This window comes from Puma concolor, chromosome E3 (assembly GCF_028749965.1).
Source record: "Puma concolor isolate L17-30 chromosome E3, mPumCon1.1.hap2, whole genome shotgun sequence".
NCBI lineage: Eukaryota > Metazoa > Chordata > Mammalia > Carnivora > Felidae > Puma > Puma concolor.
The window spans coordinates 8494338-8517499 of record NC_141682.1 but is presented as its reverse complement, the minus strand read 5'-3'; the positions used below and the strand labels follow the sequence as shown (position 1 = coordinate 8517499).

The following is a 23162-nucleotide window of genomic DNA, read 5'->3' as shown; positions in this document are numbered from 1 at the left end:
GCCCCGGGGGCTCAGTTCTTAGTGCGGCCCTGCACGTCCACGGGTGCCGCAGTTCCCTTCAGCTTTCATTTGGCAACTGAACGGCTCTCTGGCCAGCAAAAACCATTGGTGGCCCATATGCAGGGTTGCTAGATTCTTCTGGAAACAGCCCTCTGAGGAAGTGGGGTCTTCTTCGTTTTTGCCAAAGTTGCTTCCACAGAGGGGTCCACCCTGGGCTTCTGACAGAGGCGACCGGAGCAGAGCACCCCGGTTTGGGCAAGATGCCCCCAGCACATGTCAGACCCAGACAGGCCCAGGCCCAGAAGGGTGGGCGCAGCAATCTGCTGCGCACGCACGCCCAACAAGGAAAACACAGACCACATCCAAAACTCGGATGCCAACAGGAGCAATACCATGAACTGAAGGGAGACTATTTGTCAGAAACAGCTCTGTCACTTGGCCCATAGGCTGAGACCAAGCCACTGTCAACACACATACGGAGGCAAAGCGGAGGCCAAGGCTGCGAACGGCGCCGTGCCAAACGTCGTCTCCAAGCCCTCTGCTTCTGGGGCTCTTGAATTTCAAGAACGCAGGCCACCTGTGACTGATCGCTCACGAGACCCAGGAACGTACGACACCATCCAGCTCAAGCCTGCCATGCCCACGCGGGACTTTGCATAGTGGAGCTCAGTGGCGCTCTGGACATCAATCTCCAGCATCTGGAACCTGCCCCGAGCCTCCTTAACACCTCCTAGTATCCTATTTAGGAATCCATTTTCCACAGCTTCATCCAGATCCTTCCTGAACCTAATTATACCTTCTCCCGGCTCCCATCCTGGTAGAAAGAGTTCTGGAAGTTTACCACAATTGTTTGGGCCTCTTTTTATTTACGCTATAACAGTCCCTTCCAAGTTTCTGTGGCGGTCCCCAAGTCGCACCCCACCAAACGCCAGAGCATCCGTCCCCATCCACTCACTTCCTTCAGGGACCTCACCTCTGGCTCTTCTCAGCATGCATGTTTCACCATGCGGAAGCTTTTCTTTTCTTTTTCTTTTCCTTCCCACACTTTTTAATTGCAAAAATAACACAGGAATGTATGCTCCTTGTAAGAGATGCAAACAGGACACCGGGACACCAAGGGAGAAAATGGAAGCCCACCCACCTTCCACCCCTGCCCTCGGACCTCTGGACTCTCCCGATAGGTAACTGTAGGAAATGTTTGCCTATGCATTTTTTTCTGGGCATACATCCCCATAAACCAGAATGGTTTTTCATAAATGAGATCATGTTATACAGATCACTCTACAACTTGAAAAGCTTGTTTTTTTCAGACTATCCTCATATGCGGGGGATGAGTGCAGAGCCCACACTACTGTGGGTGTCTGGAGAATAATACTAATAGAAGCCATGGGTAAGTATTTCCAAACAAAATGAGGGAAATAAAATTGTATGCAAAGTTTTCCAGAAGCACTTTGTGTGTGTGTGTGTGTGTGTGTGTGTGTGTGTGTGTGCGCGCGCGCGCGCGCGCGCGCGGGCGCTTTCCTGAGTCTCGCCTTACCCAGCCATTAAGCATACAGCCTGCCCGGCACAAAACATCCCTGCTTCCCCGGTGCTATATAAGACATTCATTTCCAGGATTCATCTTAATAGTTCTCCGGGGTTTGGTAAATAAATATCACAAAGGAGACGTCGCTGGGACCTGTCTCTTGCCTTCCTCCGTAACAATAAGCAGAGTGGTGCGGTAGAAAGGACAGGATTGGGAGAAAGCAGACAGAAGGTCAGTCCTGAGTTGCCACTAACTTGGGGACCTCCCCTAGGGGCTCCATTTCCTCACCCGAAGGAAAGATAACGCTGTAACAGGTACCCCCGGAGGGGGTTTAGGATCCAAAGACACGGAAGGGACGAATGCACGTTGTGTGCTCTAGAGAGCCATCACAACTCTGTGAGTTGTAATTATTAAATGAGGAAATGCTGAATTCGACTGAGCTGCGCGAACGGGCATTTGGCAACTTTTACTTGCGTGCTCACGCGTTTTCTGGGGGGAATTCAACCTCGCGGTGAGCAGACGCTGCCCTAACCGTCTCGGGGGTGGCCAGGGCGCCACCTGCCGACAGAGGAGGAAGCCACCGGTGCGTCCCGGCGCCTCGGGTTCGGTGACCTGGCTCCTTCTCCGGCCCCGCAGCGGATCCGTCCAATCGGAGCCCGGTTCCACGTCCCCAGGTGACTGGGGGGTGCTCAGCAGAGGCTCCTTCGCGGTCCCGGCCCCCAGGACGGGACGGAATCGTCCCCCCCCCCCGCCCGCCGCCTCCCCCCGGTATCCCTGGGCAGCAAGCAAGAGAGGCGGGAGACCGGACGCTCGGCCTTGGCAACCCGGGAACCTGCTCCCCAACACAAAGCCGCGACCGCGCAGGTGAGCGCGGCGGAGCCACGCGATCCGGTAAACATCCAGGGACTGAGCCACGCAGCCCCAGCGGGCCACGGTCGCTCCCTCCGCGCGCCTCCCCACCCCACCCCCCACCCCCGCAGGTTTCGGCCACCTCCACTCGGAGCCCGGAGCCGAAGGGGCGAAGGTTGGGGGAGCAAAGAAAGGAAGAGAGAAGGTGGGCGCGGCCAGAGACCACCGCAGTCCCGACCCCGCGCCCCCCACCCCCGCCCCGGCCCAGGCCGCCCAAGCCCCCAGCCTCCGAGCGCCCCGCGTCCCCAGCCCCACCGCCCAGCGCTCCATCCCCACCCCCCCACCGCCCGGCGCCCTCCGCCCGCCAGCCTCTCGTCTCCAGCCCCGAGCCCCCGACCGCCCCGCGTCCCCAGCGCTCGCCCCCCAGGCCCCGCCGTCGCCGCGCTACTCACCGGCGGCTCCCGTAGCCGCTACCGGGGGAGCCGGCGCCCGGCTCGGGGTAGCCGTGCTGCTGCAGGGCTGCGGCCGGGAAGGGGTACAGGAAGCCGGTGGCCAGCGCCGACCCGCAGAGGCAGCAGCACGCCCAGGGCAGGAGGAGAGCCAGCTTCATCTTGCGCGGCCGCCCGCGGGGACCCGGAGCCCGGGCGGCAGGACAGGCGGGAGCGCACCCGCGGCCGGACCGAGCCCGCGGCCCCCGCCGGGAGCAGAGCGAGCGAGCCGGCGAGCGAGCGGAGCCCGGGTGCGAGTTGGAAGTTTCTGGGGGGCGCCCACGCCTCTCCAGGGCCGCCTTTTCAAATTCGGCGAGGTGGGCTCAGCGCCGTCAAAGGGGGCGTGGGGCTTTTTCATTAACCCTCGGCGGTCCGGGGCCGAGGAGGCGGCAGTGGCTGCAGAGCTGGGGGTCCGGGGGGTGGGGAGGGAGCCGCGTGCCCGGAAAGCCAGACGTCGCGCCTGCGTCCTCGCGCACGCAGTCTAGAACCTTCCCAACCAAGCCCTCTTCGGGTCCGCAAACGCTCGTGGGATCCCCGCTGCATGCCTGGCAATTTCACCTGGGCGATTTTAATCCCCACAACGTTGCCCTCGGTATTAGATGCCACCATTCCCATTTTTTAGAGGCGGAAACAGAGGCCCACAAGAGTTAAGCCGGAAAAAGAGCACGCTCTTGGTCTAGGGCCCTTTGGACAAAACTACTTCACACCCAGGCTTCCTTAGAATCTTCTCCTTTTTCACCTCCACCCTCTACCTTGCCAACTCTCTCTCTCTCTCTCTCTCCAAGGTGAGCTGTAGCCAGGAATGAGGAAAGCCCTGGACTTGGGGGTGAGAAGTTGTCCTTGGAATCACCGATTCATGAGGCATCAGATCTGGAAAGTAGCTTCAGGGGAGGGGAGATCGGATTACAATCCCACCTTTTACAGATGGGCATGGCCAGTCCCAGATCCCACACTGAGCCCATGGGCCGCCTGGCCCCAAGTTGATCTTTTCTGGGCTGCAAGATCTCCAGAGCGCTGTACCTCAAGCAGGGGACAGGTGGGGCCCAAAATCTAGGCTGTGCCCCCTCTCCCCAGATTGAGTCTTTCTAATTCTCCCTGAAGCATCCTAGGGGCTGACAGAGGCCCCAAAGCTGCCTCTTGGCCCCCCCCTAACTAAGAGCTCCTAGTCTGTAAAATGCCCCGAGGTCTGGAGAGAAGCCATCCAATATGGAAGTGCTTAATGGGCTGCAGTACATTTTGTAAGAGAATTCTGGAATTGTTTTTAGGGGAATACAGGAAGATGCCGTTGGGGATGTGAATAGAAAGGCCCACTCCCGCGGCTTCTGTCCTCTTGTTTACATATCCCATATGCACCCTCTTGAGTACCTATCCCCAAACATATCCAACCTGCTTCACCTTCTCCCCAAACTACCCATCTTTCTCCACTCGGCTCTCTCACATCCTGCTGAGGCCTCGTCAGTGGACTTCCCAAGTCCCGAGTCTCTGACCAGGACTCAGGTTGGATACAGTCCATCTCAGAGTGGGCAGTGCATAATGGGAAATGTCACTTGGACCTAGAACTACTTCCTTCAACTTGCCCTCCATCCCTCTCTCAAGACCTAAAAGATTTGAGAGTTTGGGTTATCAGGGGATTTTCAGGGCCTCCCCAGAAGGAATCTGAACTGTGGTCCCTGGGCAGTTGGCTAACACCCAGTAAGTGGTGAGGTCATTCCCCGCCCCCCAGGAATTTGCAAGCATTCTGTCTTCTTCCTTCCTCTCCTTTACTTGTATAATGAGACCTTAAAGACCAGAGAAATTCCATGTAGCTATAAATTAGCTTTATGCTGCAGGCGTGGCATGAAGGGAACAAGATTTTTTTTTTTAAGGATTTCGTTTTTATCTTAAAGTCATTTGTCCAGTGCTACAGGCTGCACCCAGACAAGAGAGGTGCAGAGAGAAAAGAGGGGATAACACTATTCTGTACACCTCAGGATTCGTTCAGGATGGAAAGCTTTAGGAAAAGAATTAATTCATCCCGGCAACTTCAGGACTGAGACAGTTGTCTGAGTTTGGTCCTCCGTTTCATATGTAGGACAGTAAGTTCATTCTGGCCCCACGAACGTGACCAGGAAGCTTCTGTGTGTTCAGCACCATGCTGTGCACAGTGAGGGCTGGTAGAGAAGCAAATAATATGGTTGTCACCCTCACGGTGCCTGCACTACTCTTCAGGGAGGCATTAAAATGGCAAAAGGCAGGGGCACCGGGGTGGCTCAGTCGGTTAAGCGTCCAACTCTAGATTTCGGCTCAGACCGTGATCTCGTGGTTTGTGAGTTTGAGCCTTGCATAGAGCTCTGCACTGACAGTGCGGAGCCTGCTTGGGATTCTCTCTCTGCCCCTCCCCTTCTCTCTCTCTCTCTCTCTCTCTCTCTCTCTCAAAATAAAGTAAAAAAAAAAAAAATAGCAAAGGGCAACCAACAGTTCGGACAAAAGTTCTGCAAACAAGAGGGGGTTCCATTTAGACGGTAAGGGATAAAAAGACAGATGCATAAAATCAGGAAAAGAAATATGATACTGCCCACACCACCCAGACCCAGAAGCCCCAGGTCTGTTCCGGGCTCCCCCACTCACTTGCTGATGACCTGCAGAAAACTCCCCTCTCTGGTCCTTCCCAGTGTCTTCATTTGTAAAGTGAAAAGTGTATTGGTTGTCTCTGAAGATCTTTCCAGGTCCGGCCTTCAGTAATTCACTCTTCTCTTCGTCCTCCACTCCCCTCTCCAAGGCACCTGTGGATATACCCAGCCTTACTGAGCTGTCACTCTTGTACGTAAGATTTTCAGCTGCCACCCCCCCACCCAAGATGGGGCCGCGGGAGCCAAGAAGAACGGAGAAGGGTTCAATAGCAATACACTCTAAACTCCCCCCAGAGAACACCAGTGAGTAGAATCCCACTTCAACAGGTACCAGCCCTGTGACTTTGGACGTGTTACCTAACCTCTCTGAGCGCCCTCATCTGTAAAACCAGAGTAATAATCACGACACCTAGTGCATGGGTTTGCTAAAAGAATTCAATGAATTCTTCACCTGCAGTGCTTGAATGGTGCTGGCACCTTATGACAATAAATGTTCATTATGGTAATTTGCAAGGCTTTGGTGAGGGATAAAATTGAAGAGCACCCCCCTTCTCAACCCCCACCCCCAAGTGGGGCTGACCAGGAGGCTCATATCCCAGGGTGCAGAGCTTTCTCAGACGAGACTCTGAGAGGCCCCGGGACAAACCCAGTATTCCAACAATTTAAAACCACACTTTATTTTATTTAAAAAAAATTTTTTTTAAATGTTTATTTCACTTTTGAGAAAGAGACAGAGCATGAGCAGGGGAGGGGCAGAGAGGAGGGAGACACAGAATCCGAAGCAGGCTCCAGGCTCCGAGCTGTCGGCACAGAGCCCGACGTGGGGCTGGAACTCACAAACCGCGAGATCATGACCTAAGCCGAAGCCGGACCCTTAACCGACTGAGCCACCCAGGTGCCCTGAAACAAAACTTTATTTTAAAACAAATATGAGACTATTATTGTGAAGGATGTACAGTTTGCGTGTTTTCTCTTTAAGATAAAACTTACTTGTGGTGAGTGGCAAACGGGATGTTTGAGGGCCCTGAAGTAAAGGGTCAGGCGGTACCTCAGAGAGTCTAGGGGTCTTCAATCACGGGCACTGATTGGCTGGCCTAATCGGTGCTCCACCCACCTGCTTGTGTCTATATTCCACACCGGTGCCTTCGGCATCCCACAAATACCCGTTAGCACTTCGGGAGAGGCGGAAGCCACTGTTCCCAGGAGCCTAAGACATTGAGCCATAAGGGCTTGGAGCTGGGACCCTGACTGCAGGGCTGACTCCTTCCTCGTCTCTTCCTTGGTGACCTTGGGCGATCACAGAACCTCTTCCCTCCCAACCTCAATGTAACGAAAACCGGCCTAATGAGGCTGGGAGGCTTTCCTGAGCTCCTCCACTGTTTGCCACAAGCCTGACATGAACAGGCAGGGGTCCTCGGAATTACTTTTCAGACAAGGAGTGGAGACAAGTGATTTGTCCAGGGCCCTGTGCTCTCTCCTCCTTTTGCAAGTTCAAAAGTGCCTTGAAAACGGGTTGTTTGTACAAAGACGGATCAGATTTCTTGGTGGAAGGAGACAGCCCCCCACACACACACACATACACACACACACACACATACACACACACACACACACACACACACACACACACACACACGAAGAGTGGGCCCCTCCCCAACTCTGTTAGCAGGACTTTCTGATAAAGAAAGTATCAGTCAGCATCCTCTATCGCAGACAAAAAGCAGATCTTCTGTTCTGCTGAAGTCAGCAGAGAGAGCCACTGAACAGAGAAGTAATACTCATCAAGCTGAAGCCAAGGTAAATATTGACCTTCTGGCATGATAAATCCTCCTGTTAATCTAAAACAGAAATCTTCCCCTCCCCCCCGCCCAGTGCCCTATTGCACATGGATTCTCCGGTTCCCCCCAGAAGTTCAGGGAGGCCGCATAGGAACGGAGAGGTTTTCACATTGATTTCTCCAGCAGCCCGTAATCCCAGCTGTTCCAGATCCCAAAACGGCACAGAAATGGGCAGGGTTGACTCCAGGTCGCAGGACGGTCACAGCAGAAGGGCTTCTTCGTTCTGCTCCAAGCTTTTTGTCCTTGGGCCGGGGCAGAGTGGGAGCCAAACACGGACACTCTGCAAGATGCGAACCCTGAATTTTTCTCCTTTCCCCCGCACACCCCCACAGGTGTCCACCCGGGCCCTATAAACAGGAACGCTGCTTTGCCCAGCACACCTGCAAGTGTAAGCCTACCTGTTTCCCCCAAACACCGGCAGTGAGATAGATGTTCAGAAGACGGCGAATTTGACGGCTGCCACAACAGCCCATGACCTTAAACAGAAGTTTGAAGGGGTGGCGGGGGGGGGGGGGGGGAGTGTCAAAAACAAAACCTAAAAAACACTAAAAAAAAAAGTAGGGAGTGTGCCCAATCACCCACGCTAAAAGCCCAACGTGTATGGTGATAAGTTTGCTCCCTAATGTGGCCACAGCCCAGCAAATGCTTCCCAAAGAGCTTAAGGAGACGGTTCGATGATAAACAAAGGAAGGCCGTGTCTTCGTGTGTTCCTTCCGCTGCTATAAAGAACACCATAGACTAGGGGGCTTATAAACCATAGGAATTTATTTCTGACAGTTCTGGGAGCTGGAAGTCCAAGATCAAGGTGAGGGCCCACTTCCTGGTTCATGGGAGGCCATCTTCTCGCTGTGTCCTCACATGTCAGAAGGGGCAAGGGAGCCCGCTGGGGTCTCTTTTATGAGGGCATCAGTCCCGTCCAGGAGGGCTCCAGCCTCCTGAGCTAAGCACCTCCCAAAGGCCCCGCCTCCAAATACCATCGTACTAGGGGGTTAGGATCTCGAGGGATGGATGGGGAGTGGGGGGGGGACACAAACATTCAGTCCCTCGCAAGGGACTGAAATTCCAAAATAAAGAAGAGGCGATGCCCAGGAGAGTGTTGGCCTTACCGGTTTTACCCTGGCACAGGTATGAAGATGGTGGGGTGTTTAGACACTGTAACCCCACATCATGATGGCCCTCCCACCAGTGCCCGAGCTGAGGGTCTGTGATGGCTAGTTCTTCCCAGGGCTCCTCACTCCCCGCACTGCCCAGTGCTGCAGTTCAGCACTTGGGGCTCCTGCCACGAGACCGTAAAACAGAGCGACGACGGTGAGTGACTGGGGAGGTAGGAGTGGCCACGGAGGGACGCTGCACTTAGGGAAGACCGGCCCGGAGTGATCCAGACCTCCCCGGTCGTGCGGGGAAAAGCAATGAAACTTGTTCTTTGAGTCCCAAGGACGACTTGGAGGCCAATGCATGATGATGGCCGCTGAACGCAAGGAGAACTTCGCGAGTCAGGTAAGTGGAAAGCAGGAGCCAAGGCCCTGAGACCGTGGTTCCAGGCCCTCGGGGCAAGAAAGGCACCTCATCCATGGAAGACTTTCCCCCAAATGGGCCTGAGCAAGTCTGGGAGAGGAAACTGGTGTTCACCAACGTCTGGATCAGCTGCCTTCTCCAGAGAAGGGCTCCCTCCCCTAGCCCCCGCCCCCCCCCCCCCACCTTGCAGCTGGGCAGGGCCATGTGGCTAGCTCTGGCCGCTGGGTAGGAGCAGAAGGGACCACGCCCACTTCTGGGCAAAGAGAGGTGAGGGGGTATGACTTCTCCAAGCCCTGTCTGTCCCCCAGATGTTCCCTGGGCTGGGCCTGGGTCAGCCTGGACCCCTGTGTGCAGAAGGCTTTCCCCCACCCAGCCCGCCCTCTAACTAGCGCTGGAGAGCCTTCAGTGGTCAGCCACGGAGATGTCAGGGACATCTTACTACTGTAGCATTGCCTGGCCTTTTCTAATACATTAAAGGACGTATGTGTGCTTTGGTGGCTTGGTGCAAAGGGGCCCTTTGCCCTGCAGAAGCGGCCAGAAAATGATCTCCTACGGACAAGATTGAACCTTTTGGTGCCTGTCCATCTGCGTCTATGCAAGATCTGGGTCACGTCCCTCTCTTTCACTTTCCCAGATGTGTCTGTCGCTCTCGCTAAGCAAATCCTAACGTGTGGCGAACCAAAGGGCACAGGTGAGGCTCTGTGCTAGGCCCTGGAGGTGCCCAGCCGAATCAGACATCAGTTTCACCCACAGCTGGACTTACAGGAGGACCCTTAGGAAGGACGCAAATAAGGAAATGTTGTCCCTGACGCCATGTGATCCAGAATTAACAGCTCAGAGGAGGCTGGGGATTCCGGGCAGGGAAATCCGTTTGAACTCCGGAGAGGCCTTGAAGCAAGAGGAGAGATTTGAACAGAGCTGAGAGGCAGGGAGGGCACAGGGAGCAGGAGCAGGGCCGGGGGGTGGAAGAGGGCCTGGGGTGGAGCGGAAGGTGCCTGCTTAGCTCCCACCTGTGCACCCAGCAGGTACCATGGTGTATGTGCACCCAAACCCCTTGAGAGCTGGAGAGAAGCCACCCCCCACCAAAGGCAGCTGTCCGGGTGAATGGGTGCTCTACGCTGCTCTGTGGTCTGTCCCCCGACACCCTTCTCCCCTACTCCCCCACCCCAACTCCAGGTTCCATCCTCCCCTCCAGACCACCTTGGAAACCAGTGAGGAGGGGGACAGGCTCAGACAGAAGGGGGACAGTAGGGAGCCAAGTTCTTCTTCAAGCAGGTCCAAAGTCAGAGGGCTGAGGAGGGGTGGGGGTTGCAGGTTGGGGAGCAAAACGAAGGTGTGTGCCTGGCATGACAGAGGGCAAGCCCTGGACACGGGTGACCATCGGCGGGGTGGTGCTGCCACCACTCGGTCGGCTCACTCTGCATGCCGAGTCCCCTGGCTGCCGTGGACCACCCCTCCCTCCCACATCTGCATTGTCTCCCAGGGGCCCTCAGACTCAGCGGGGTAAAAGCTGAGCTCCACCCTTAGGGTCACTGCCTGTCCACGCTCGTGTGAATTAGGGAAAGGCGGCCCCTGTTTTCGGGGTGGGCACACCCCCACTCAGGCTCAGCCCGCAGATCCCAGGATGGGCGTCAGCCCCCCCCCCCTTGCCCCTCCGCAGCCCTGTGGGGCAACCCCCACCCCCGGGGGCTCCTCTGCGCACACACCACCCGGACTGAAATCCGGTCCCCCTGCCCCGTATCCGATGGGGTCTCTAAATCTGGTCGATTCTAGATGACACTCGTCCTCCCCCACCTCCACACCACCTCTGCATGCTCCAGCGGGACACCTCTGTTCCCTCAACGGGCCAGGATCTTTTCCATTGTTGAGACTGCACAGCCGGCTCCCCTCTGTCTGTGCCGTGCTGCAGACTGAATGCTTCTGGCCTGCCCAGACTCACATGTTGAAAGCCCACCCCCAAGGCAATGGCCTTAGAAGGTGGGGCCTTTGGGAGGTGATTAGGTCATTAAGGTGGAGCCTCCTGAATGGGGATGAGTGCCTTGCTTTTTTGTTTGTTTTAATGTTCATTAAATATTTATTTTTGAGAGAAAGAGCGACACAGAGTATGCGTGAGGGAGGGGCAGAGAGAGAGGGAGACACAGAATCCGAAGCAGGCTCCAGGTTCCAAGCTGTCAGCACAGAGCCTGACGGGCTCGAACCCATGGACCGTGAGATCATGACCTGAGCCAAAGTCAGACGCTTAACCGGCTGAGCCGTCCAGGCGCCCCATGAGCACCCTTCTAAAAGAGACTTCAGAGAGTTCCCTTGCTCCTTTGCCGTGTCAGGAGACAGATGTCTGTGAACTGGGAAGCAGGCTGTCACCAGACACAGAATCTGCCAGCACCGTGGTCTTGGTGGCCTCCAGAAGAGTGAAAAACAAATGCCTGTTGTTTAGAAGCACCCCCGGCCTGCGGTGTTCTCTTTCAGCAGCCCGAATGGACTAAGACTCTCTTCCACCCTCTGTCTGTGTCCCCACCCCGCATGTCCCCCGTGAGTCTCCTCCAGAATCCAGCGCCTCACTAATCTCTCCAACTAGGACGATGCCCATCTGGTGCCTCCAGAGATCTTTCCACAACATCCTATGCCCACACCCACGTTCCCTTGCCATGCTTACTTCTTCACACGTCTGCCGTCTCCCCTACAACACACTTCACACTCCGAAACCAACGGTCGTTTCCCACTCGTCTCTGTGTCCGTGGGCCTGAGAGGCTCGCACCCAGTCAAAGCTTAGTCAATATTAGCCGGTTATCTGAGTGAATCAGTGAATCATTTGGTTAATTCCCCCAAACCCCCAGGAAGAAGAGAGCTGGGGGCCAAGCTGCTGTCCCCGGGGGGGGGGGGGCATCTAAGGGACATTCGTGCAGGTTTTGGGCCCCGGACCGCAACTGTTTACTGTGTGTTCTTTATTTCTTTGTATGTGACAAAGAAAAAGAGAGAGCCACAAATGGAAATGGCAGGTGGGTTCTATAGACGACAGGACCAAAAGAAGGAATTTGCCATTCATTGCAAGAGAGACCTAGCACCTGACCCACTCATATCTCTATCTAAAATTACTACATTTACTGGGGCACCTGGGTGGCTCAGTCGGTTGGGCGTCTGACTTCGACTCGGGTCATGATCTCGCAGTTTGTGAGTTCGGGCCCTGCGTCAGGCTCTGTGCTGACAGCTCAGAGCCTGAAGCCTGCTTTGGATTCTGTGTCTCCCTTTCTCTATCTCTATCCTTCCCCCACCCACACTTTGTGTCTCTCTCGCAAAAATAAATAAACATTAAAAAAATTTTTTTAATAAAAAAAAGAAATTACTATGTTTACCACTTAAGCTAGAATTGCCAGGTAAGATCATCAAACCAAAAACCTCCACATAGCCTTGGTGAAGATCAGCCCACCATCACTTTAGAAAGATTTACCCCAGGGGCGCCTGGGTGGCTCAGCTGGTTAGGCATCAGACTCTTGGTTTCGGCTCCAGTCACGATCTCATGGTTTCATGAGCTGGGCTCTGTGCTGACAGTGTGGAGCCTACTTGGGATTCTCTCTTCCTCCCCCTCTCTCTGCCTCTCCCCCACTCCTGCTGTCTCTGTCTCTCTCAAAAATGAATACACAAAATTAAAAAAAAAAAAAAAAAAAAAGGCTTTACCCTGGAGGTCTTTGTTGCGCATAATCTAAAACACCTTCCCCGGGCTTCTCTGAAGGCATGTTTTGCTGAAAACCAGACAGGAAGGAAGGCCATATTCCCTAAGGGTGGCTTTGATACTAAGACCCAGAAGAAAGAGAATGAAAAGTTGGTTCCACTTGATAAAACCCGTATTGCAATTTACTATTACCAAAGTGTCCGTTTGAAGTCAAAACAAGTTCTAGATAAGCCCTTCATTGAGAGACCAGAAAAAAAGGGGAAGGGGAGATTAAAGCAGTCAGAGTGGAATTCTGATTAGACAGTCATTAATTAAGACCATGAAAGTCCCGTGGAGTCTTCTTTGATTGGAGAAATAGTTGATTACAGAATTAAAGGCTTTGGGGGAAATCTTTGCATGCCGAAGAGAGCCAAAAATTAATTCTGGGATTTTAAAATTAAGGCATTATTAAAGCTAGGGCGTTGCTTGTAACCAGAAGACCATGTCAGTTTAATCAGACTCTTATGGGGAGAGAGAGAGGGGGCAACTGGTGGTTGGTTGCCAGAGGGGAATGGGTAGGGGATGGGAGAAATAGGGGAAGGGGATTAAGAGCCACAGACTTCCAGTTATAAAGCAAATAAGTCACGGCGGATGAAAAAGTACAGCATAGGGAATACGGTCCATAATATTGTAATCACTTTGCATGGTGACAGAGGGTAACTATTTCGTAATACATATAATTGTCGGATCACTGTGGTACGCCTGAAATCGGTGTGATATTGTGTATTAACTTAACTCCAAGTTAAAAAAGAAAAAATTAGGGGCGCCTGGGTGGCGCAGTCGGTTAAGCGTCCGACTTCAGCCAGGTCACGATCTCGCGCTCCGTGAGTTCGAGCCCCGCGTCGGGCTCTAGGCTGATGGCTCAGAGCCTGGAGCCTGTTTCCGATTCTGTGTCTCCCTCTCTCTCTGCCCCTCCCCCGTTCATGCTCTGTCTCTCTCTGTCCCAAAAATAAATAAACGTTGAAAAAAAAAATTTAAAAAAAATTAAAAAAAAAAAAAAAGAAAAAATTAAATCTTACAGGGGAGCAAGGGAGTCAAAGTAAGGAACCATTTTCTTTCAAAGCCCTGTGCTGCCGTCTGACTTCCATCTGGCCTGCGCGCCCTCACAGAGCCGCCCAGAGAGACCTTTGCCATGGGAAGCAGCCTCGTAGTCTGGGTGCACCTGGTGCTACACAGCGGCTGTCCTGCCGCCTGCAGGCCTTCCGGCATCAGGCCCAACAGGACCCGGACGCAGGCACTTGCCGCGGGGTGCTGTGGACCACTTTCTTAGCCTTGAACTCCAGTTTCTTTGTCTGTCTGTAAGACAGAAAGAGGATTCTCACCTAGGGTCACTAGGAGAGTTCCTGCTCACATACATTCTTCTGTATAATAGTAGAAAGGGACTCACCTACAAAAGCTCGAACAAGCACTGTTCTCTGCCTCACTTCCTCTCTCCAACCCACCCCTAAGTGGCCTTCAGAAAAGATGGTTCCCGGGGCGCCTGGGTGGCGCAGTCGGTTAAGCGTCCGACTTCAGCCAGGTCACGATCTCGCGCTCCGTGAGTTCGAGCCCCGCGTCGGGCTCTGGGCTGATGGCTCAGAGCCTGGAGCCTGTTTCCGATTCTGTGTCTCCCTCTCTCTCTGCCCCTCCCCCGTTCATGCTCTGTCTCTCTCTGTCCCAAAAATAAATAAAAAAAAAAAAAAAAACGTTGAAAAGATGGTTCCGGAATGCAGATCATGTCATTCCCCTCCAGGCCTTTGCAGAGGGTGCCAAGGATTTGGATTTGATCTCCCTTTAAGCCTGATACCAAAAGTCCCTCTTGGACTCATCCCTTGCCCTAGCTGCTCTCCCTCAAACACTCACAGTGGCTCCCCATTACCTACACAATAAAGTCTGAACACTCCTTGATCTGGCGTTCAAAGTCCTTCACCACCTGGCCCCAAACTACCTTTCTAGAGTCATCTATCACCGCTTTCTTTTCCATACATAAATCCCAGAGCAAGTCACATACACAGGGTCGGGAAATTGTAGCAGCTAAGGTAAGATTATAACAGGAAATGGCACCCGAGGCAGCTGAGCAGAGAAGACGTGAGCAACAGCCAGACAAGAGGCCAGTTCCACTGCACCAGCAGGGAGACATCACAGGGGGCCGAAGTTGCCCCACTCGCAGGGGGTGGAGCATCCCTGCAGGGGTTTAAACAGAGGCCGGAAGTGATTCGGTTTGCATTTAGGAAGCTTTCTCTGGCTGCAGAAGCTAGAACAAATAGGAACAGGGAAGGTTGGAGGCCGGGAAGACCAACACAGAGGCTTTTGCAGAAAAGCATTTAGAGCACAGGTAGGAGCACTACCTGGGTGGCTTGGTTGGTTGAGTGTCCAACTCTTGATTTAGGCTCAGGGTCAAGGGATCAAGCCCAGTATTGGGCTCCGTGCTGAGCAAGGAGCCTGCTTAAGATTCATTCTCTCTCTCTCTCTCTCTCTCTCTCTCTCTCCCCCCCGCCCCTCCCCTGCTCACACTCACTCTCTCTCTAAAATATCAATAAATCAATAATAAAAATAATTTTTAGGGGCGCCTGGGTGACTCAGTCAGTTGAGCATCCGACTTGGGCTCAGGTCATGATCTCACGGTTCGTGAGTTCAAGCCCTGCGTCGGGCTCGGTGCTGGCAGCTCAGAGCCTGGAGCCTGCTTCCGATTCTGTGTCTCCCCCCTCTCTGCCCCTCCACCACTCGTGCTCCGTCTGTCTCTCTCAAAAACTAAATAAACATTAAAAAAATTTTTTAATAATAATGGTAATAATAATTTTTTAAAAAGCTGGAAGATGAGTGGAGATGGTGATGAGGGAGCAGGTTAGACAGAATTAGAGAGAATCCCCTGAAAACCTGCTGACCGCTTAGGTCTATACCGTCCAACCCTGTGGCCACCAGCCCCTGCCTGTGGCTGTTGAGCTCTTGAGACGTGGCTGGTCCACAGCTAGATGTGTTACGACTATAGCGTATACACCAGGTTTTGAAGAACTGACTCCAAATTTTATTTTATTTTTTTTTTCAACTTTTATTTATTTTTGTTACAGAGAGAGACAGAGCATGAACGGGGGAGGGGCAGAGAGAGAGGGAGACACAGAATCGGAAACAGGCTCCAGGCTCCGAGCCATCAGCCCAGAGCCTGACGCGGGGCTTGAACCCACGGACCGCGAGATCGTGACCTGGCTGAAGTCGGACGCTTAACCGACTGCGCCACCCAGGCGCCCCCTGACTCCAAATTTTAAAAAGAATGTAAAAGGGGTGCCTGGATGGCTCAGTCAGTGGAGCATGTGACTCTTGATCTCAGGGTTGTGGGTATGAGCCCCACGTTGGGTGTAGAGATTTAGTTAAAAATAATTTTTAAATCCTTAATAAATAAATAGGGGGGCGCCTGGGTGGCTCAGTCGGTTGAGCGTCCGACTTCGGCTCAGGTCATGATCTCGCGGTCCGTGAGTTCGAGCCCCGCGTCGGGCTCTGTGCTGACAGCTCGGAGCCTGGAGCCTGTTTCAGATTCTGTGTCTCCCTCTCTCTCTGCCCCTCCCCCGTTCATGCTCTGTCTCTCTCTGTCTCAAAAATAAATAAAAATGTTAAAAGAAATAAAAAATAATAAATAAATAGATAAATACATACAAAGAGAATGTAAAATATCTCACCACTAACTTTTACATTATTCTATGTTGAAATGATCATTTTTTTATACACTGGGCTAAATAAAATTGTAAAATTAATTTTCCTTTTTTCTCCTACATGTTTTGAAGGTAGCTATTAGAAAATTCAAAACCACATGCAAAACTTCTGTTATATTTCTATCGGAAGCACGAAGGGTGAAGCGGGTATCTGAAATGATGCTGGGTCCCTGCCCAGGAGACAGCCCGTGATAATGGTGAGAATGGAACACAGCTCCAGCTTCCTGGATGCAGGTACTGTCCCAAGCACCTGAAATTCTATACTCTTTGATTCGTTCCAACAAGTGAACAAGGTACCGTTATTATCCCCATTTTATAGATGGCAAAACTAAGGCACAAAGAGCGGTGATTCAGACCCAGGCAGTCTGGGACTCCTAGTCACTGTGTATACTGCCCCCTTCTAGGAGGGCCATGAACTGAGCCTGGGAAGGGGAAAGCGGGCCTGCCGGGGGTGACAGAAGAGAGTCCCTTTGGGGATGTATTGAATGCAGATGTGCTTCTAGGTTATCCAATGAGGATGTTTCACTGGAGGGACAGACCTAGAACTGAAGGCTAATCCATGGAGGCAGAGGCAGTGAAGTCATGGGACAGAGCGTGAGGAGCCCAGGAGAGAAGTGAGTCAGGACTGATCTCCACTCAGCCTGCCTTACACCCCCACTTCCACCCTCGGAGGCACCCCTGACATATATGGGATCACCGATTCATTGCTTCATTCAACAAATATTTATTGAGTGCCTATGACATGCCAGGCACTTAACTGTAAGATTTTTTTCTTCTTTGCATTAGGGGAATCGTTTCAAAGAATACCCCTAACGAAAGGAACAAAATAAAGGGAGGAAGAAAGAGTTGTCTGTGTCCTACAAAACCATTGGAAAGGAATCCATCCTTCTATCTGGTGAGTAAGATAAACCAAGGCCCTGACATCAAGATGCTTAAACTCTGCTCAGCGTTACCAGCCATAAACAAGAAAACAACAAGGCATTCTACTTTTTTTAAGTTTATTTAATTATTGTGAGAGAGAGAGAGAGAACAAGCTCTCGGGAGCAGGGAAGGGGCAGAGAGAGAATCCCAAGCAGGCTCCACGCCGTGAGCACAGAGCCCGATGCGAGCCTCCAACCCACGATCTGTGAGATCAGGACCTGAGCGGAAGCCAAGAGTTGGGACGCTTAACCGACTGAGCCACCCAGGCGCCCCCAGGAGATTGCACTTTTAAATATTAGGTGTAACGAGGGGTGGGGGGACACTGCTTTAGATGGAGAGGTGGGTGTGGCCTCTAGGAGGAGGTGCTATTGAAGCAGAGGCTTTTTTTTCCCTAAAGTTTACTTATTTTTGAGAGAGAGGGAGACAGAGCGCAAGCAGAGGAGGGACAGAAAGAGAGGGAGACACCAAATCCGAAGCAGGCTCCAGGTTCTGAGCTGTCAGCAGAGCCCAATGCGGGGCTGGAACTCACAAACCGTGACATCATGACCTGAGCTGAAGTCGGACGCTCAACGGACTGAGCCACCCAGGCGCCCCTGAAGACTTTAATGATGGGAAGGAGGAGCATGAGACGCTAGAATGTAACAAGTTCTAGGAGGATCAAAGAGGCTGGTGTGGCTGGAATAGAGTAAGGTGGGGGAGGGTCGGGTCCAGATCATTCCACACATACCAGGGGAAGCCAGAAGAGGGTCAAGAGTAGAGGCTGGAAACAGTGCGGGAGGTGGGGACAGCACTGTCATAGGATGGCAGAGGGAGGCTGGGGCTGTGGGCTCGGACTGAAGTGTGCCTCTCTGGGTCCCCAGGGCCAAGACAGGTGTTCCATTCTGAGTAGGTGCCTGGGAACCCAGAGTCCTGACCCGCGTCCTGCCACTGTTGGCTACCTCCATGCCTTTCATACACTGACCCTTCGCTATTTACTTCCCCATCAGGGTCCAACATGGTTTAGGGGGAAAACGGAGCCCAATATTTTTTTAAATGTTGTGCCCGGAATGAAGGAACGTGAGGCGTAAGGGGTCTCAGATCTATTATCGGATCCCAGGTGGCCTGAAGTACTTTCCTCTGTTTGCCACCCCTCTCTGCCGTGTTCTGAGCCTGGCAGGCTGCATCGCCTGGCTCCTTCAGTCCAGCCAGTGGGAGGAATCAGCAAGAGAGGAAGCCAGGGGGAGAGTGAGAGCGGGCATACATCTTTCTGGCTCCTTCCCGGCTTCAGTGTCCAAGTTTGTGACAATAACCTGTCCTTCCAGGGCTCCAGCTGTGACCAGAGGCCCCTTCCGTGCTCCAGCTCCCAGTAGGCCCCAACAGCATCCGTCACAACATGCTTCCCCATCCCATGTGTCTATAAGGGGTCCTTCATTGAAGCCTCTTCATTTGAACCATCCAGGATCCATTCTGCTTCCTGCCTGGACCCTGGTGCAGCCAGTTGGTAGAAGATAAAACTGGGACCCATAGAGCACTGTGTAGCTCTTCAGGGTGGCCGTGTACATTTGTGTATGCTGTAGACTGCACAACTGCAGGGGCCGCCATTCACTTCGCAATCCATGGGAATGATTTGCCCCAGATTTATGCAGCACACATTCTGCAGAGCTGAACCCGATGGCCCTAATTTGCCCAAGGTCAACCAGCTCCTGGCACTTGCAGCAGGGTACTGATCTGTGTCCTATGGCTGTTAATACCCCTCAAGGTGGCTCTCCACTCTGCCATACCTCCTGTGAGATGAGCTATGTGAGGCTGCAAATTCCATTCCACCGCTGGCATTCTGGGGACAGCTCACCCCCTGGCACTTCCGGATTTGCAGAGCCTCTCTGAAGAATAGGACAATGGTCGTCTTGCTTCCTGTTCTGCAAACTTCTTACTGTTGATGATGATGAGAATCTTTGAGTGGGTTCATTTTAAGGGTAGAATGACTAGTACGTTGGCCTGGAAAGAGTTGATTGGAAAAACCAGACCTCTCAAAAAGGACACCTGTCTAATACCCAAAAATGCTAATCATCCAAAGAGGAAAAAACTTGTCGTCGTCGTTGTTGTTGTCTCAAAAGTGCACCGGTGATAGGACAAACACGTCATGTGGGTTTAAAAAGATCCTCCAGGGCGCCTGGGTGGGTCAGCTGGTTGAGCATCTGACTCTTGATTTCAACCCAGGTCATGATCCCAGGGCCGTGACATTTTGGGCTCCACACTGATCGTGGAGCCTACTTACGATTCTCTCACTCTCGGGGTACCTGGATGGCTCAGTCGGTTAAGGGTCAGACTTTGACTCAGGTCATGACCTCACGGCTCATGGGTTTGAGCCCCGCGTCGGGCTCTGTGCTGACAGAGCGGAGCCTGGAGCCTGCTTGGGATTCTGTGTCCCCCTTGCTCTCTGCTCCTCCCCTACTCTCTCCCTCTCTAAAATAAAAAAGAAAAGAAAAAAATAAAAGATCCTTCGGAACACACTGAAACTGGAACCTCCAGACATTATGTGCCGGCAGGAAGTACAAAGCACCATCCACAAAGAATTCCTCCCTTGAAAAGAAATGGAGCCTCAGTCTCATCAAACCTTTACACGTAACCATGAATTTATAGTAAATACAGGAGACAGAGGAACAAGTTAAAACACCAGAAGGAAACAATCGGCCAAGTCCAAACGCAGGGCATTCTATGGGCCAGTTGACCCCATTTGGGCTTCTCCAAACCCCAATGGCATGAAAGGAAAAGAGAAGGCAGGCCATTACAGATTACAAGAGACACTGTGGGATCCTGGACTGGATCCTGGAACAGAGAAAGAACATTGGTGGAAAGCTGATGAAATCCCAATAAACTGAAGGTTAGTTAATAGTAATGTATCGATGTTGGGGCTCTTGGGTGGCTCAGTTGGTTAAGCATCCAACTTCAGCTCATCATGATCTCACGGTTCATGGGTTCGAGCTCTGCGTCAGGCTCCCTGCTGACGGCTCAGAGCCTAGAGCCTACTTCAGATTCTATCTCCCTCTCTCTCTGCCCCTCCCCGCTTGTGCTCTGTCTCTTTCTCTCTCTTGAAAATAAATAAAAAGCATTAAACATTTTAAAAACAATAGTAATGTATCGATGTTAATTTCCTTACTTTTGAAATGTATCATGGTTTATCAGATATTAAATTAGGGAAAACTGAATGAAGGGTACAGGGGAACTGCATAGTGACTTTGTAACTTTTCTTTGAATCAGATGTTGAGTGACTTTGTAACTTTTCTTTGAATCCGATGTTGCTCTAAAATAGAAGGGTGGTTTTATTTTGTTTTTTAAAGACAGAGACTTAAAAAAATATAGCCAAACACAATGAGTGGCCCTTGTTTGGACCTTGGTTTGAACAAACCCATTGTAAAAACATTTTTAAGCCCATCAGGGAAATTTGAATATGGGCTGGATAGTGGATGATATTAAGGAACCATTGTTCATTTTATTAGGTATGATAATGACATGGCAGTTATGTGGTTTTTTTTAAATCCCTGATCTGTTAAACATATGTATGTACCAGTGAGGTGACATGATGTCTGGCGTTTGCTTTAAAATACTCCAGAAGAAGAAAATGATGGTAGATAAAATGAGATTGAAAATGGCTGATAATTGTTGAAGCAGATTGTGGGTATATATTTTAAACTGTCCATATTAACAAGTTAAGAAGAGGAGAGGAGAGGAGGGAGGGAAAGAAAAAGCTGGAAGAGGAAGAAGGAGGAGGGAGAAAGAGGAAGGAGGAGGAGGAAAGAGGAGGAAGGAGGAGGAAGGAGGAGGAGGAAGGAGGAGGAGGAAAGAGGAGGAAGGAGGAGGAGGAAGGAGGAGGAAGGAGGAGGAGGAGGAAGGAGGAGGAGGAGGAAGGAGGAGGAGGAGGAAGGAGGAGGAGGAAGGAGAGGGAGGAGGAAGGAGGAGGAAGAGGGAGGAGGAGGGAGGAGGAGGAGGGAGGAGGAGGAGGAAGGAGGAGGAGGGAGGAGGAAGGAGGAGGGAGGAGGAGGAAGGAGGAGGAAGGAGGAGGAGGAAGGGGGAGGAGGAAGGAGGGGGAGGAGGAAGGAGGAGGAGGAGGAGGGAGGAGGAAGGAGGAGGAGGAAGGAGGAGGAAGGAGGAGGAGGAAGGAGGGGGAGGAGGAAGGAGGAGGAGGAGGAGGGAGGAGGAAGGAGGAGGAGGGAGGAGGAAGGAGGAGGAGGAAGGAGGAGGAGGAAGGAGGGGGAGGAGGAAGGAGGAGGAGGAAGGAGGAGGAGGGAGGAGGAAGAGGGAGGAGGAGGGAGGAGGAGGAGGAAGGAGGAGGAGGGAGGAGGAAGGAGGAGGGAGGAGGAGGAAGGAGGAGGAAGGAGGAGGAGGAAGGAGGAGGAGGAAGGAGGGGGAGGAGGAAGGAGGAGGAGGAGGAGGGAGGAGGAAGGAGGAGGAGGAAGGAGGAGGAAGGAGGAGGAGGAAGGAGGGGGAGGAGGAAGGAGGAGGAGGAGGAGGGAGGAGGAAGGAGGAGGAGGGAGGAGGAAGGAGGAGGAGGAAGGAGGAGGAGGAAGGAGGGGGAGGAGGAAGGAGGAGGAGGAAGGAGGAGGAGGGAGGAGGAGGGAGGAGGAAGAGGGAGGAGGAGGGAGGAGGAGGGAGGAGGAGGAGGGAGGAGGAGGAGGGAGGAGGAAGAGGGAGGAGGAGGGAGGAGGAGGAGGGAGGAGAAGGAGGGAGGAGGAAGGAGGAGGAGGGAGGAGGAGGGAGGAGGAAGAGGGAGGAGGAGGGAGGAGGAGGAGGGAGGAGAAGGAGGGAGGAGGAAGGAGGAGGAGGGAGGAGGAGGAGGAAGGAGGAGGAAGGAGGAGGAAGAGGGAGGAGGAGGAGGGAGGAGGAGGAGGAGGAAGGAGGAGGAAGGAGGAGGAAGAGGCAGGAGGAGGAGTGGAGAGGAGGAGGGAGGAGGAGGATTGGAGAGGAAGAGGGAGGAGGAGGAGGAAGGAGGAGGAAGGAGGAGGAGGAGGTCTGTGTGCTTCCTTCCCCGTTAAAGGGTTTAGAAGCTTCCCTCTGAGATGGAATAGCCTGGTCCCCAGCTTGCTTTGTTTCCCTGATCAAGATTCACTGGCAAGCCCCCAAGTGACATAATGTTCACCTTCAGGATTGTCCCACCAAGGCAGGGGTTCAGAGTTGAGTCCTGGCATCACACAGCCTCTGTTCAAATCCTGGAGGGCCTCAAACAGGTTAATCTCTGCCTTGGCTCTATCTTCCATAAAGGAGAAATGAAGGTGTTAAGGGTACCTACCAATTAGATTTATTTATAAATACATATACTTGATCATATACATATGTATGTATACGTACACATATATATATTTGAGAGACAGAGTGCGCCCTCATGCGCATGCACACAGGCAGGGAAGGGGCAGAGGGAGAGAGAGAATCTCAAGCAGCCTCCACGCTTACGCGGGGCTCAATCCCACGACCCTGGGATCCTGACCTGAGCCGAAATCAAGACTGGACCCTCAACTGCCTTCGCCATCCAGGCACCCAGTTGTTGATAATTTTAAATGAGTCAGTAGGTGTGAAATGCTTTAAATTGGGTATGGCACCAAGGACTCAACTCAACAGATGTTAGCTGATCTCATCAGCATTGATACAGACGGTGTTCTCCCCCGGGCAGCCTCACCCTCCCATCCACCACAACTTGGTGGCCAAAGTGCTCCTGTCTCTTGCTCCTCAACTTCTCCTCGGCTGTGTGACATATCCCATATGGATGCTAAGAATCCCCTCCGGTGGCTTGGCCAGTTTTCACACGTTCCTAATTTCAAATTAAATTCTCTTGTTTTCATGGTCTTTGCCAGAAACAACGTGATGAATCCCCGTCATTGTTTTGAGAGCCTTCAGTTGAGTCAAAAAGGTCTCTCTCTTATTTATTTAATTTAAAAAAATTTTAATGTTTATTTATTTTTGAAAGAGAGAGAGAGAGAGAGACAGAGCACAAAATGGGGAGGGGCAGAGAGAGAGGGAGACACAGAATCCGAAGCAGGCTCCAGGCTCCGAGCTGTCA

General features: G+C 52.6%; 1 protein-coding gene and 1 long non-coding RNA gene across 9 annotated transcripts in view; one reads left to right on the top strand and one right to left on the bottom strand.

The window, feature by feature from the left end:
• The window catches only part of COL26A1 (collagen type XXVI alpha 1 chain), a 202102-nt gene that overhangs the window by 162853 nt on the left and 16087 nt on the right, over positions 1 to 23162 (bottom strand). For 2 of the 3 annotated variants that reach the window (XM_086692522.1, XM_086692523.1), the window contains exon 1: positions 2827 to 3154. In XM_086692522.1, the coding sequence (XP_086548648.1) occupies positions 2827 to 2984 (158 nt within the window). In that variant the 5' untranslated portion in view covers positions 2985 to 3154. Of the gene's footprint in view, positions 1 to 2826; positions 3155 to 5469; positions 5625 to 23162 lie in introns of those variants that run through there. The other variant, XM_086692524.1, reaches the window with a different exon arrangement.
• On the top strand, positions 3637 to 17194 carry LOC147572946 (uncharacterized). 6 transcript variants are annotated; one of them, XR_015245584.1, is made up of 5 exons: positions 3637 to 9515; positions 9847 to 9924; positions 16286 to 16447; positions 16717 to 16827; positions 17000 to 17194. It is a non-coding gene; the product is annotated as an uncharacterized LOC147572946 (long non-coding RNA). The 6 variants fall into 6 exon arrangements; XR_015245585.1 differs by lacking the exon at positions 16717 to 16827; XR_015245587.1 differs by lacking the exons at positions 16286 to 16447; positions 16717 to 16827; positions 17000 to 17194 and adding an exon at positions 10598 to 11530 and having other exon boundaries at positions 3637 to 5774; positions 7185 to 9515.